The sequence below is a fragment of the Camellia sinensis genome, chromosome 2 (assembly GCF_055761805.1).
Source record: "Camellia sinensis isolate YWXY chromosome 2, ASM5576180v1, whole genome shotgun sequence".
Taxonomy (NCBI): Eukaryota; Viridiplantae; Streptophyta; class Magnoliopsida; order Ericales; family Theaceae; genus Camellia; species Camellia sinensis.
In genome coordinates, this window is record NC_138962.1 from 84,386,211 (window position 1) to 84,399,759 (window position 13,549).

A 13,549-nucleotide genomic window follows, 5' to 3' on the forward strand; every position below is an offset into this window, starting at 1 on the left:
AAGTAGGGATCCGATATTAGGGTTTGAGCCGGGCTTGGACAAACACAAAGTCCCTTATTATATAGTGTCAGGCCAGGTCGTGGCTCGAACACGGACCGACCAAACAAATGATCACCCCTAGTCATCATAGCTCCTTACTTTCACCGTAGTCACAGCTTCTCACCGGTGCCACCATAGTCGCAGCTCTTGTTTCCTCTATCAACCACCGCATCCACCACTATCGCGAACAACCTTGTTCCCTCCCTCACCATCGCCAACTGCCACATCCCTTACTCTCGTCGTCACAACTAACCCTGCATCACGATTCATTTCCCCACCCCCTTCATCGGAACCTAGACCTCTACCACATAGAGAGAAAAAGAGAGAGGAAGGGAGAGATGAGGTTAGAAAGGATCACGATGAATCGCGATGGTGGGATTGGGCAACGGGGTTAGTCGTGACGGTGAGGGTGGTGGGTGAGGCTATTAGTGATGGTGAGGAGGAGCAGGGTTTTTTGCAATTGCAATAGTGGCTATTGATAGTAATGGATGCAAAGGATGACAGTGGTAATGGAGGAGGAGTGAGAGACAAAAGAGTGAGAACAAATTCGCTGAAGGAATAGGAGAATAAGGGGATGGGCAGCGACAAGCTACTAGTAGCGTCAGCGACAACTAGGGTTAGGGCTAGTAGTGTGGGGGTGGTTTGGTATCGTGTGGATTAAGAAATGTATGTGAAGGTTAAAAAGGTAATTGATTAAAGATGTAATAAAATTTTTTAAGTAAATAGTGTGTATTGAGAGAATTGGTGGCATGTAAATAGAATTTCCTATTTTTATTTTATTTCACATTATTATCACATCATTAAATAGTCTATAACTACCAAATCATAATAAAATTTTAAAATTTTCTTAATCATGTTTTTAATATGAATGAAATATTTGTTGATGTACATTCCTCACTTCCATTGATTAAGAAATGGACATTCCAAATTAAAAGAACTTATTTATTTTTTAATATGTTATAGATAAAGGAAATCTTCATTATATACTCGTGGAGGAATTGCTCCTTTCCATAGTATTATTTTCCATACTTTATTTTGTGAGCCTTAATTTAGAATCATAATGATAATCTAAACCATTCATCTCGTAAATTTTACAGTGAAGACCCTCAGTGCAAAAAATCAACATCACCGAATATCGATGAACAGAAGATCAAATTACATTTTGTTTTATAAAATAAACAGTTTAAATTTGAACTCATCGTTGTCGTCTATTTAAAAAAAAAAATTAATTTTTTCATATATCTAGTGATATCCAATAAAACTAATATTTTGTAAAACTTATCTTTACTACTAGGTGTAGGAGATAAATGGTTCGGATTATCATTTTAGGTCTAGAATGAAGTCCATGAAATAAAGTATGAAGAAATATGAAAGCTTGTAATATAAAGGAGTGCCATTTCTTACATATATGACTCATACCTTTGTGTATACTGGTAAGAAAATCAAACATAAAGTCCATTTATTTATAGCACTTTATATATATATAAATATTGGATAAATAAATTTATTTCTTGAAATTTGTTTAAAATTTGAATTATCTTGTGATTTTGGAAATTATATCATACCACCTCAAATTATTAATGGCAAAACAAATAATACCTTTTGTTAATAAATAAATTAACAATTTTTAATGATATCAAAAATATATTTCAATTAACAATTCTGATAATTTTATTGTTATATAATAGAGTAGTTACGAATTTTATTTTATTTTTTGTTAATTCTATTAAATAAAAAACTATGACAAGGGATATTTGTAATTTTTAAAACTATAGAAGCAATTTGTATTTTAAACAAAGTCAAGCCACAAGTCGACTGTGACGTAGCCAACAACTCCCAGCACCTGCTTGCCAGCAGCATGTCCTCCAGGTTTTTCGAATTTGAGACCTCGCTATGATACCAATGGTTAGGATCAAACGTTTACCATCTCACCAAAACCCATAAAGGCACAACTTTATTCCCTTAAAGAGTACAATGCCAAGCACCACAAGTTAACTGTGACTCAGCCTTTACCCAGACCTTCGCCATGGTAAGATACTTGCCCTAACCCAACCAACAAAGTGTATTTGTAAATTTTGTTTTTGTTTTTACTAAATCACATATCAAGGTGCTCCAATGGGGTATAATTGGTAAAAGGTTCATGAATCAGTTTCCTGTTACTGAGATTTCCATGAAAAGCAAGCCCGTGTGAAATATGTATTATTTATTGACGAAAACTACACATATATTCCTTAATTATGGAGGACTTCATTATTTTCTTCTTTCTTCTTCTTCTTCTTCTTCTTTTCTTTTCTTTTCTTAATTAGGTAGGATTATAAGAAAAAATATTTATTTATGAGTAAATTGTTAAAAAGTCTAAAGTAAGAGCATCTTCAACGGTATATCAAAATTTTTACCAAATTTGAGTTAAAGTTTCTTTTGATATCAAATACTCCAACGGAGGTTTTTGAAACTTCATCAGAATATCGATCAATCGGGCAAACGACCGGGAGGATGTTCGGCCGGCCGATCGGCCAATGTAAAATTTTTACATTTTTTTGCCTTGAGGTGGTCATCCGGAGGGTTGACCGAGCAAACGACCTAGGGATTGACCGGCCAGTGTAATTTTTTCACAAATATTTGCCTTGAGGTGGTCATTCGGGGATATCTAGTGGTAAAAATCAAACGACTATGAACAGTGATTTGATGAAAGGCACATTGGTTATCAGTTTGATGAAAAAAAAGTGAAATCCTGGATTTGACACTTATTTGATGAAACTGTTGGAGCAGGAAAATGAGTCATTTCTTTATCAAATTCAAATTTGATGATAGGTTTGAGTAGCCATTGAAAATTGTCTAAAGATGGTATAAGACATTAGATCTAGTAGATATTTTTTTATTAGTGAGAGATTCACCCTTTGTGAAATAGTTTCATAAAAATTCTTTTTATTGGTTTTGGAAGACATTTTGTTTCCAATTTACCTTTTAATTTATCTGTTGATTTTTTTTTACTATTTGTTCAAATTTATATCTATCTATTAAATGTTTTTTTTTCTATATGTTCAAATTTATACCTGTCTATTCAAAATATTTTATATCTGGTCAAATTTTATATCTATCTGTTCAAAATTTTTGATTATCTGTTCAATTTTTTCATTTTAGCTGTTCAAATATCTGTCCAAATTTTATTATTTGTTTAATTTTTTCATTTACCTGTTTAAATCTATCTATCTGTTCAATTTTTTTCTATTCAAAAAATTTATTTATTTAATTTTTGTGGTTCATTTTTTTCTCTTTATTTGCTCAAATTCTCATGAATACACAGATAGAGAGAGGTATTACAAATCTGTGAATTTGATACTATTATAAATATGTTTCATCATCAACAACATTCATCATCATCATCAACAACAACGATAACAACAAAAAAATTAATAATTTCACACATATCTTATTTAAATTAAACAAATTTGAAGAGATCCGAGGTCTTTTGATCGTCGAAGGTGTTCAAATCTTCAGATTTGACGTCGTTAGAGTTCTATCGTTGTAAGTGGATGAGAAGAAGAAGAAAAACCCTAGATTGGCACTAAGAGAGGATGATGGTCGAGAATCTGGAGATATTTGAAAGAAACCCTAAAGTGGCGACAATAGTGGCGGAATCGCCGTTGGGAAGGGTGGTGAGATACATTAGTTCGAATGAGAGATTAGGGATGAAGATGTGGAGGCTGAAACAGAAACTTGATGGCAGGGTAAGGATGTTCGAGGGTTGGTTTTCATAGTTAAGGATTCTTCGTCGAAAGAGACAATGTCAACGCGATTGTTGTACTCTTCGATGAAGCTCCCGATGATGATGCGATGGTAGTGGGGCGGCAACTGAGTGGAAGAAGAGAAGGCCTTGGCATATAGAGGGTAGGGGGAGTCATAGGTCACGGAGTTTTTGAAGCTGATGTGGGAATCTTAGCTTGAATTATAGCGTTTCTAGTTTGGACGCGACACATTTGATGTTATGGATCCAGGTTTCATTGTCATATATAGCTATCCGTGTCTTGTTTCCATTAATATCTCTTTGAGTTTGGATTGTGGGACGTGTTGATTGCGTTTGGAACAAGTTGGTAGCATGTTTTTCAAACTTTTGTGGTCCAGATTTTTGTCCCTTCACTCGAGCGAAGATTCTTGCGCTCGAGCGGTCTTTGTGAACCTCTAGTACTTTTGTAGGTCTGCAAAAATACTGAGAGTTTATATTTTTCGCACGCTCAAGCGAAGCTTCATGCGCTCAAGCGACGACCTCTATTTTCAAAACTACTAAGAGTTTGTATTCTGCGCTCAAGTAAAGCTTCTTGTGCTCAAACAGTAAAACTTATTGTGTCTATTTGCTCGAGCAACACATCTTGCACTTGAGCAAAATGTGCGTACATCAATTCGCAAATAGGTCATTTTACATCACTTTTCATCTCTCTCTCTCTAAAACATTTTAAAACTTTAAGTTGAGACCTGCTTTCTATAAAACTCACATGCTCTCTACAAATACACCTAGATCTAGTGATTTCTTCACCCTAATCCCTTTGTTAAAAAAGTAAAGCTCACCTAGAGTTTCGTTTTGATCCAAACAAAGTTGGGTTTCGGCGTGGTTGGAATCTCTTCACTCTTTTTCTCGTCTTCTAAACTCGAGGTAGAGATTCTCTACATCTTTTATGATTTTTAACTGTCACGACCCAAACTCACCCCTATAGGTTTAGCGTTGTAACTGGCTAGTAATCTGTGATTAACAAAGGCCTAATTAATAATAATGACAAAAACACAATAAAAGAGGTCGGCGGAAGCCAATCAATAATAGAAAATAACGTCCAATGAACTGTGAGGACTTAAATGTACAAAACAACATTCAAATATTTATATATGCACATAAACACTTAAAAGCCATAAACACTTATATACAGAATAAAACACAAGTTAGGGATTTAAATCCCATAATAAAAAATAGTACAAACAAAAGTCATAGACCATTCTCGTCACTTGATTGATTACAAAAGGGTGAGTTTGAGCCATCCAATAAGCCTTGACACGTGTTGGTTTGGAACCTCGTGGTGAGGCTCGATAGTTGGCTTGACAAAAATAGAGTTCGGGTCGACGCCACTAACTCTGATCCGGTGCTCGATCACCTACATACATATAATAAATAGTGAGTTACAACCTATAGACGTCCCCGAACGTCCTAGGAGGAAATCCCCCGTTTTGTTCATATGGGCTCACTACAATTCGGACTCAAAAGTCACGGTCCTGTATCTAATCTCGCAGAGTGCAATGCAAGATCGATGAATCATCAAAGAGTCCAAATCTGACAAATCGTTTTTGAAAATAGATTTTTTTTGACAGAAGTGCCAAACATGGACTACTTTGCCAGATACAGAGTCGCCACCTAAATATTTTATTTTTGGGGAAATGTAGGAAACCCTGACTCGTTGCCTACCAAAGTTGCCTCGGCTCGGGAACTTGGGTACGATTGGGGAAGGTCACTTCGTGAGCACCCTCGCTCGCCCGATCAAAGATCGGCCTCTACTAACCATGATATCTAGTTTTGAAAACATTATGCGTTCTTATTCCGGTTATTAGCCTAGATTTACTATGTGATGCGCACAGCATACAAATATAGACCGGATCGCCTGAATTGGAACGAAACATCTCATGTTTGTTTTGAAAACGGTTTGCTACTCGCAAGTTGGCTAAAATGTGGATTTGCCACCCTCAGGTGGGCTTAGAAAACAAGATGATTTGCCACTATCTAGTGGGCTTAAAACTCATAATTGATGAATCGTTTCAATCCAAATAACCCAACCTTCACCCACAGGCATTCAGGCAGTTATATCACATAAGCAATTAGCCTCATAGTAAGCATGCTATCATGACAGTCACTCACACACATGCAAGGATGCTAAAGCATAAACTTACTGAGTACTCCAAGCCAAAACAGAAGCTATGTTAGAAATCTATGCATGACCCTAACTATACAAAAATGCCTAATGCAACACATGCAAAAATGCAACTACAATAGGCTCGGCTATTCTAAAGATGGCATGTGATGATGCTACAACTAACACGTATTCAATTTGGAGTTGAAATACAAATGCAGTTAGTATGATGCGTCGAGCCCGGTGCATGCAAGACAGATGAATGAATGCAAACATGCGAGCATAAGTATGCTAATTGAAACATGCCCTAATCTAACCATCATAAGCTGGTAAATAAAAGGGAGAAAGACGTGGGGTTGGAAGACATACATCACACACACGCACACTTACTACAATTGTGCCCTCGCTTGGAGGGTCCGAATAAATAATACAGTCTGAATAATAATTACAGTCCAAATAAGTACAAAATCCTAATTAATTAACAAATTTATCTAGGAAAGTAGGTAAATTAGCACGCAAATCCATGGACCGCCTCAACTCTGTTCCAAATGATGAATGATGCATGCTTGAGTTGCCTTGCACAAAAATCCATTACGATGCCCCAGTTTGCCTCTATTTGCAATTGTTCTTGGAATATTGCACAACGCTCCAGAAGGCCGCTGATTTCTGATTTACTGCAACAGAGAGCAACAAAGGGGCATGGCAAAGTATTTTCACATATGTATGCATGACTACTCTTCAGGGAGTGTAGTCCTCGATCCTCGTGCCACCAATCATGCATATCGATGCATGATGGCCGAGGAGTCGAATTGCACGACTCAATATGAAATGAATGCACATGAAAACACAACAAGACCTAAACTCCATCATGGGTAATCCGGAGTATCGGCGACATGGAATTGAGACACGTTCGGTCACTCGGAGTACGAAACATACCCCGTTCCGTCACTCGGAGTACGAAACGTACCTCGTTTCCCGTGCTTGGGCTAACTCCTATCCCAAACACGATACAAATGAGATGGCATACACAATGCAATTAACATACAACCTAGCATACGCAATGCTATGAAATGGCATACACAATGTTCGATATAACATGGGATACACGATGCTCTAACATGCAATCTAGCATACGCAATGTGTAGACGTCCCCGAACGCCCCGGGAGGGAAATCCCGTTCTGTTCATTTGGGGTCACTACAGCTCAGGACTCTCAAATTGTCACGGTTCTAAATCTGAACCAAAGAGTCCAAATCCGGCAAATCGTTTTGAGAAAACAGATTTTTAGAAAAGAAGTGCCAAACATGGACTGCTTTGCCAGATACAGAGTCGCCACCTAAATATTTTATTTTGAAAAATTTAGGAAATCCTGACTCGTTGCCTAAGGCCACGTGTCCATCATCACCAAAGTTGCCTCGGCTCGGGAACTTGGGTACGATTGGGGAAGGTCACTTCGTGAGCACCCCCGCTCGCCCGATCAAAGATCGGCCTCTACTAACCATGATATCTATTTTTGAAAATATTACGTGTTCTTATTCCGGTTATTAGCCTAGATTACTATGTGATGCGCACAGCATACAAGTATAGACTGGATCGCCTGAATTGGAACAAAACATTTCATGTTTGTTTATTTGAAAATGGTTTGCTACTCGCAAGTAGGCTTAAAATGCAGATTTTGCCACCCTCGGGTGGGCTTAGAAAAGATGGTTTTGCCACTATCTAGTGGGCTTAAAACTCACAGTTGATGATTTGTTCCAATCCAAATGAACCAACCTTCACCCACAGGCATTCAGGCAGTTATATCACATAAGCAAATAGCCTCATGGTAAGCATGCTATTCATGGCAGCACTCACACGCATGCAAGGATGCTAAAGCATAAAACTCACCGAGTACTCCAAGCCAAAACAAAAGCTAATTAGAAATCCATGCATGATCCTAAATATGCTGGAATGCCTAATGCAACACATGCAAAAATGCAACTATAGCAGGCTCGGCTGTTCTAAACATGGCATATGTAATGCTACAGCTAACAAGTATTCAACTTGGAATTGAAAATACAATGCAGTTAGTATGATGCGCCGAGCCCGGTGCATGCAAAACAGATGAATGAATGCAAATATGCTATCATACTGTATGCTAATTGAAATATGCCATAATCTAACCATCATAAGCAGGTAAATAAAATGGAGAAAGACGTGGGGTTGGAAGACATACATCACACACACGCACACTTATTACAATTATGCCCTCGCACAGAGGGTCCAAAAGAATAATACAGTCCCGAATAAATATTACAGTCCAAATAATTACAAAATCCTAATTAAATTACAAATTTAACTAAGAAAACTATAAACTAGCATGAAAGCTAGGGACTGCCTCGACTCTGATGAATGATGTATGTTTGGGCTGCCTTGCGCGGAAATCCACTGGGATGCCCCAATTAGCCTTTGTTTTGCAATGATTTCTTGGAAAGCGCGCCAAGCTCCGGAAGGCTGTTAATTCTTGATTTGTTGCAACAGAGAACAGGAGAGGGGCATAGCAATGTATTTTCACAAATGAATGCATGTCTCGATCCTCGTGCCACCAATCACGCATCTCGATGCACGATGGTTGAGGAGTCGAATTGTGCAACTTAATATGGAATGAATGCACATGAAAACTCAACTAAAACCTATCTCCATCATGGATAATCCGGAGTGTCGGTGACTGGGGAATTGAGACACATTCCGTTACTCGGAGTACGAAACGTACCTCGTTTCCCGTGCTCGGGCTAACTCCTATCCCAAGCACAATGCAATATGCATGATATGCATGAAATGCAACTAAGATACAACCTAACATACACAATGCTATGAAATGGCATACACGATGCACGAGGTAACATGGCATACACAATGCGCTAACATACAACCTAGCATACACAATGCTATGAAATGAAATGGCATACACAATGCATAATGGACTTACACCAATATGAGTGAACCTCAGCCACACTCACATAAGAGGCCATCAGATGAAAATGAGACAACTCGAGATGCATGCACACGTGCACGTAAACCGAGGACCGACCCTAAGGCACTGTACGGGGAGCAAATATTCCGGCGTGCCCGTATTCCTTTCTTCCGAGCTCCGTCGATGTCCGATCACCTGCGAGTCAATAAGGATGAGCTACCCGGTGGTGTGCGGCCGGAAAAACCCTCCGACGGTCAAGTTAGCACACACCTTAGAGGGAATAGAGAGAAGGGAGAGAGTGTTTGAGTGTAAGGATTTTCTTACAGAGTGTTCGTCCCTCTCGTATGGGGGGCGCAGACAGGCTTATATACCTTCTGCGCCCCATATCCACTCCCTGTCATCTCCTGACACGTGGCTCTGCTATCCCATCTGTCAGCTTAAACCATGCCGTTCATCACCTGCTCTCAACTGCCTGCCAGCATAGCTGGAGCTCGGCAGCCGAGCTGCCCTACCTCGGTCGTACCATGCTTCATACCTTAAGCGCCCGATCGGATAACCGAATAAAGGACCGGGCTAGGCGGCATCTCGGCAAAGCTTAGCCCGGGATCCTCCTTTGGTCGGTCTTCTCGCCGGTCAGTCAACTACCTCGGCTGACCGCGCCTTTCCGAGCGCCGGCCTCTCGGTCTGTCTGATCTCGACAATCCTCAGACCGAGCATCCTGGTCTGACCGGTCACTTCCTGGCCGAGCACCTTCTGCACGGTTCGGGGCAGCACATAGTCCAAACTCTGCCCGGCCCAAGTTCTGGTAGCCCATCTCCGGGTGAACAGTCGATCATCTCGGCCCACTGCTCTGCTGGGCCCCCAACCTGTTCGGTTTATACCTCGGCCCAACGCCGGAGCATAAATCACCCTCTCAATTGCCCCTTAATTCCGTCCGCGGAAGCGTGACTGGGATTATTCACCTCGTCCGAGATAACGTTTATCCGGTCGTCAAGATGCCAAGCTTCGACCGAGCTAGTTGACGCAATTGTCCGCAGATTTGACCGGTCATATTCCTCGGCTGACCTTTTCTCGTTGAAAGTAGCTCGGTTGGCTCTTCGTCTTTTCAACCCGTCGCTTCAGTCCTGCCAAAGCCATAAATGGTGACACGTGGCGGTCTGCCATTGGTCATCGGGCAGCCAACCCGCCGTTTTTGCCAGAATTTGAATTTGGGCGGTCTCTAACGCCTATACAAACTTGCCCCCCCAGTTCCATTTTTCCTCTACTGCTGCATCCATCTCTGTCGATTCTCAGACCCAAGCTCGACTGCCATCCTGCCATTCTTCGTGTTTGGGAAGAACACCTTCGGCCCTTCACAGGTAAGATGTCCAATCTCTCTTCTGTTGCTATTTACTCTTATTTTGCACACATTAGGACCCGAAAACATAGCTTTTAGGGCTTAGACCATAGAAAACGTCCTAAACCTCCCACTGTTCTTGGTGTTCTTCGTCTTCCTGAAGAACATCGAAGAACTGGGGTGAACCGGGCTCTGGGCCTTCTTTTGATCCGAAAAGTTAGCCAAACCGGGCAAACAACGTGTTTGTTCCAATCATGGCAAAAACCGAGATAACCAAAGGGCTTGGTCGCTTAACCGGGCTAACATCAGGTCTGCTTGGGCGACCGAGCTCCTTAATCAGACAACCGAGGTAGTTTGGCCCCCTTACTGACCGAGCTGAAGTCTAGCTCTCTTAGCGAAACCACACACTTACACTTACCATCCTTTTCCTGCAGAGTCCAAGGGGACCCCTGTCATTCCTGAACCTCTCAGGACCGAGCTGCAGCAATTTATCACCGTGCCCAACCCATCAACCGGGCTATAGTAAGTCGGCCACAAATGGGGAAGTTCCGCTTCCTTGTGGATACTCCGGCCGCGCTAGCCGCTTTCAGAGAGGACTACGGCGTCCCTGCCGACGTCCATCTCGAGCTGGCCGAAGAAGAGACCACGCCTTGGGGTAGGGAGGAATGCCCCTTCACCGTGCTATCCATCGTTGAAGGGGGTCTTCGTTTCCCACTCAACCCTCTCATAACCGAGTTCCTCCGCCGAACCGGGCTGGCACCCACACAGGTGTCCACCAACACATACAGAATAATCAACGGCGTACACGAATTGAACCAACGGCTGGGCGCCAACTTAGGCCTAGCCGAGATATTAAGGCAATACACTATGGGCCACACCGGTGACGGCCTGGCTTACTACTTGAAAATAAGACCGGGCAAGGAAAAAATCGTAACCGGCACCCCGGACAAAGATATGCACGATGATGATTTCTTCTGGGTGTCCGGCAACTACGAAACAGCCGAGGTGCCGGGCTGGTTCATAAGCAAGGACTTCGGTTCTTCATGTAAGCCACTCAAACTTGCTCGGTTAACTTTATTCTTTAGTTTTACTAACCGGTTTCCCTGTTTCTTTTACAGCTATCCAGGCCTTGCAAGCCAACTACCAATTCCCCAACGTCGAGGCAATTCGGGCCGTGCTTAGGTACCGTCACCGAGACTGCAACGAATTGCTCGGCTACACACCGACTTACAGATATTCTACTCCGCGCCGGAGTAGAGTAACTGACTTCCTCAGAGCTCCTTCGCCACCTCCCGATCCAACACTACCAGACGTCCCATTAATCCGGTTAACTGACGAGCAAGAAATGGCCAAAAGATCTCGGATCAAAAACCTTCTAACCGCGACCTCAGCCGAGATACCGAGCGTCACCACCCGTTCCCCGGCTGCCGGTCAATCGAGTGCAGCCGTCGTAGCCCTTGCTTCTCCGGCTCCAGCTGCCGTGCAATCCGCCAGAGAAGCGCGCCGGGCTGGAAAAAGACCAAGGGCAGATCCCTCCGCCGAGCTCGTCACCGAGCTGACAACCGAGCATCCTACTGAAACTCCTGCTCCCGTGCCCGCTTGGCGTCCTCAGCTGAAGCACCGGGGACAGGACATCCCGGCGACTGCATCGATCAAGGCAGACAAAGAACATTTGCTTGCCTTCGATCTCTCCAAAGCATTTCTCCTACCAGGCGACGTGGTAGGCAGTGACCACGTCCCTGACACCCGGCTGGTAAAATCTTCTGTGAAGTCGATGGCCAGGGTAAGTCGGCGTTCTTTTTAACATTTCACAGGTGTTTGCTCGGTCCTTCTTGCTCGGTCCCCTTTCTGATGTACTTTGCTTCTTTTTGCAGGCCATTCAAAAACAACATTTGGTCCTAGAGCGCATCCACCGGCTTAGGCAGAAAGCCAACGACACTGCGAGCCATGTTGAAAGCCTCCAAGCCGAGCTCGGCCGGGCTAAAGCTTCTCTCGAAATGGCCAACCATGACAATAATAGACTGCTCGGTCAGCTGGGCGCAGCCGAGAAAAAACAAAGTGAGCTTCAGGCCGAGGTTGACGCTTTGAAGAAGGCGAAGAAGAAGGCTTGCCGGGCTGCCAACAAGGCCGGGTTCAACGAGGCCGAGGAGAGCTATAAGAAGCAGGTGTTTGCAACACAAGACATCTACTTCAAGGCCGGTTGGAAGTCTGCCTGTGAACACCTCGGCCAGGGCTCTGACACCGACGTTTTTGCCAATCCTCCCAAAGCTTCACTACCGGTCTACCTCGTGCCATATGCAAATGATGTATTTACTGCGCTTCAAGCGGAGGCCGAGGAAGGACTTGAAGATGGAGAGGATGACACAGATTCTGAGGAAGAAGAGGCCGAGGTGCCTGAACAGCCCGGCAACGATGAGCCCGGCGCTCAAGAAGCAAGCCAAGCTGTTGACCTTGATGCTGATGCTGCCGAGGATGAGTTCGCCAATCTTTCCCCCTTAGTTTAGGTTTCTTTTCTTTGTATTTTTGCTTTCAATACACTTGATGTAACCGGGCTTTGTCCCCACCTTTTGTAATGAATTTCTTTATCAATGAAAAATTTTGAATTTTCGCCAAGTGTTTGCCCGGTAGTAATTAATTCTGTCTTCAGCAAACTATCTCGGTACGACTTATCATTTGAACACTTGGTCGACCGGAGTCCATAACATGGTCGACACAGTTGAGCATAACAAAACAAATTCACGCACCGAAATATCCATCTCGGTTGTTGCTAAGTTTGGACAAGATACCATGTTGGACAAGACGCCAACTCTTCCAACCGGAGTACTTCATCACGGTTGGGAATCCCAAGTTGGACAGAACACCAACTCCTCCAACCGGAGCAAATCACCTCGGTTGGGGATCCTAAGTTGGACAAAACACCAACTCCTCCAACCGGAGCAAATCATCTCGGTTGGGGATCCTAAGTTGGACAAAACACCAACTCTTCCAATCGGAGCAAATCATCTCGGTTGGGGATCCTAAGTTGGACAAAACACCAACTCTTCCAACCGGAGCAAATCATCTCGGTTGGGGATCCTAAGTTGGACAAAACACCAACTCTTCCAACCGGAGCAAATCATCTCGGTTGGGGATCCTAAGTTGGACAAAACACCAACTCTTCCAACCGGAGCAAATCATCTCGGTTGGGGATCCTAAGTTGGACAAAACACCAACTCTTCCAACCGGAGCAAATCATCTCGGTTGGGGATCCTAAGTTGGACAAAACACCAACTCTTCCAACCGGAGCAAATCATCTCGGTTGGGAATCCTAAGTTGGACAAAACACCAACTCTTCCAA

General features: G+C 42.8%; 1 protein-coding gene across 1 annotated transcript; it reads left to right on the plus strand.

The window, feature by feature from the left end:
* Positions 1-10,466: 10,466 nt before the first annotated feature.
* On the plus strand, positions 10,467-12,825 carry LOC145814921 (uncharacterized). The gene is made up of 3 exons (XM_082911845.1): positions 10,467-10,521; positions 11,604-11,995; positions 12,087-12,825. The coding sequence occupies exons 1-3, from the start codon at positions 10,467-10,469 to the stop codon at positions 12,714-12,716; spliced, it is 1,077 nt and encodes a 358-aa protein (XP_082767971.1). The 3' UTR covers positions 12,717-12,825.
* Positions 12,826-13,549: the final 724 nt, after the last annotated feature.

Coding starts and splice junctions, on each gene's coding strand:
- LOC145814921 (XM_082911845.1), top strand. CDS start 10,467: ATGGCAAAAACCGAGATAACCAAAGGGCTTGGTCGCTTAACCGGGCTA. Junction 10,522..11,603: donor CTTAACCGGGCTAACATCAG/GTCTGCTTGGGC, acceptor CCGCGACCTCAG/CCGAGATACCGAGCGTCACC. Junction 11,996..12,086: donor CTGTGAAGTCGATGGCCAGG/GTAAGTCGGCGT, acceptor TTCTTTTTGCAG/GCCATTCAAAAACAACATTT.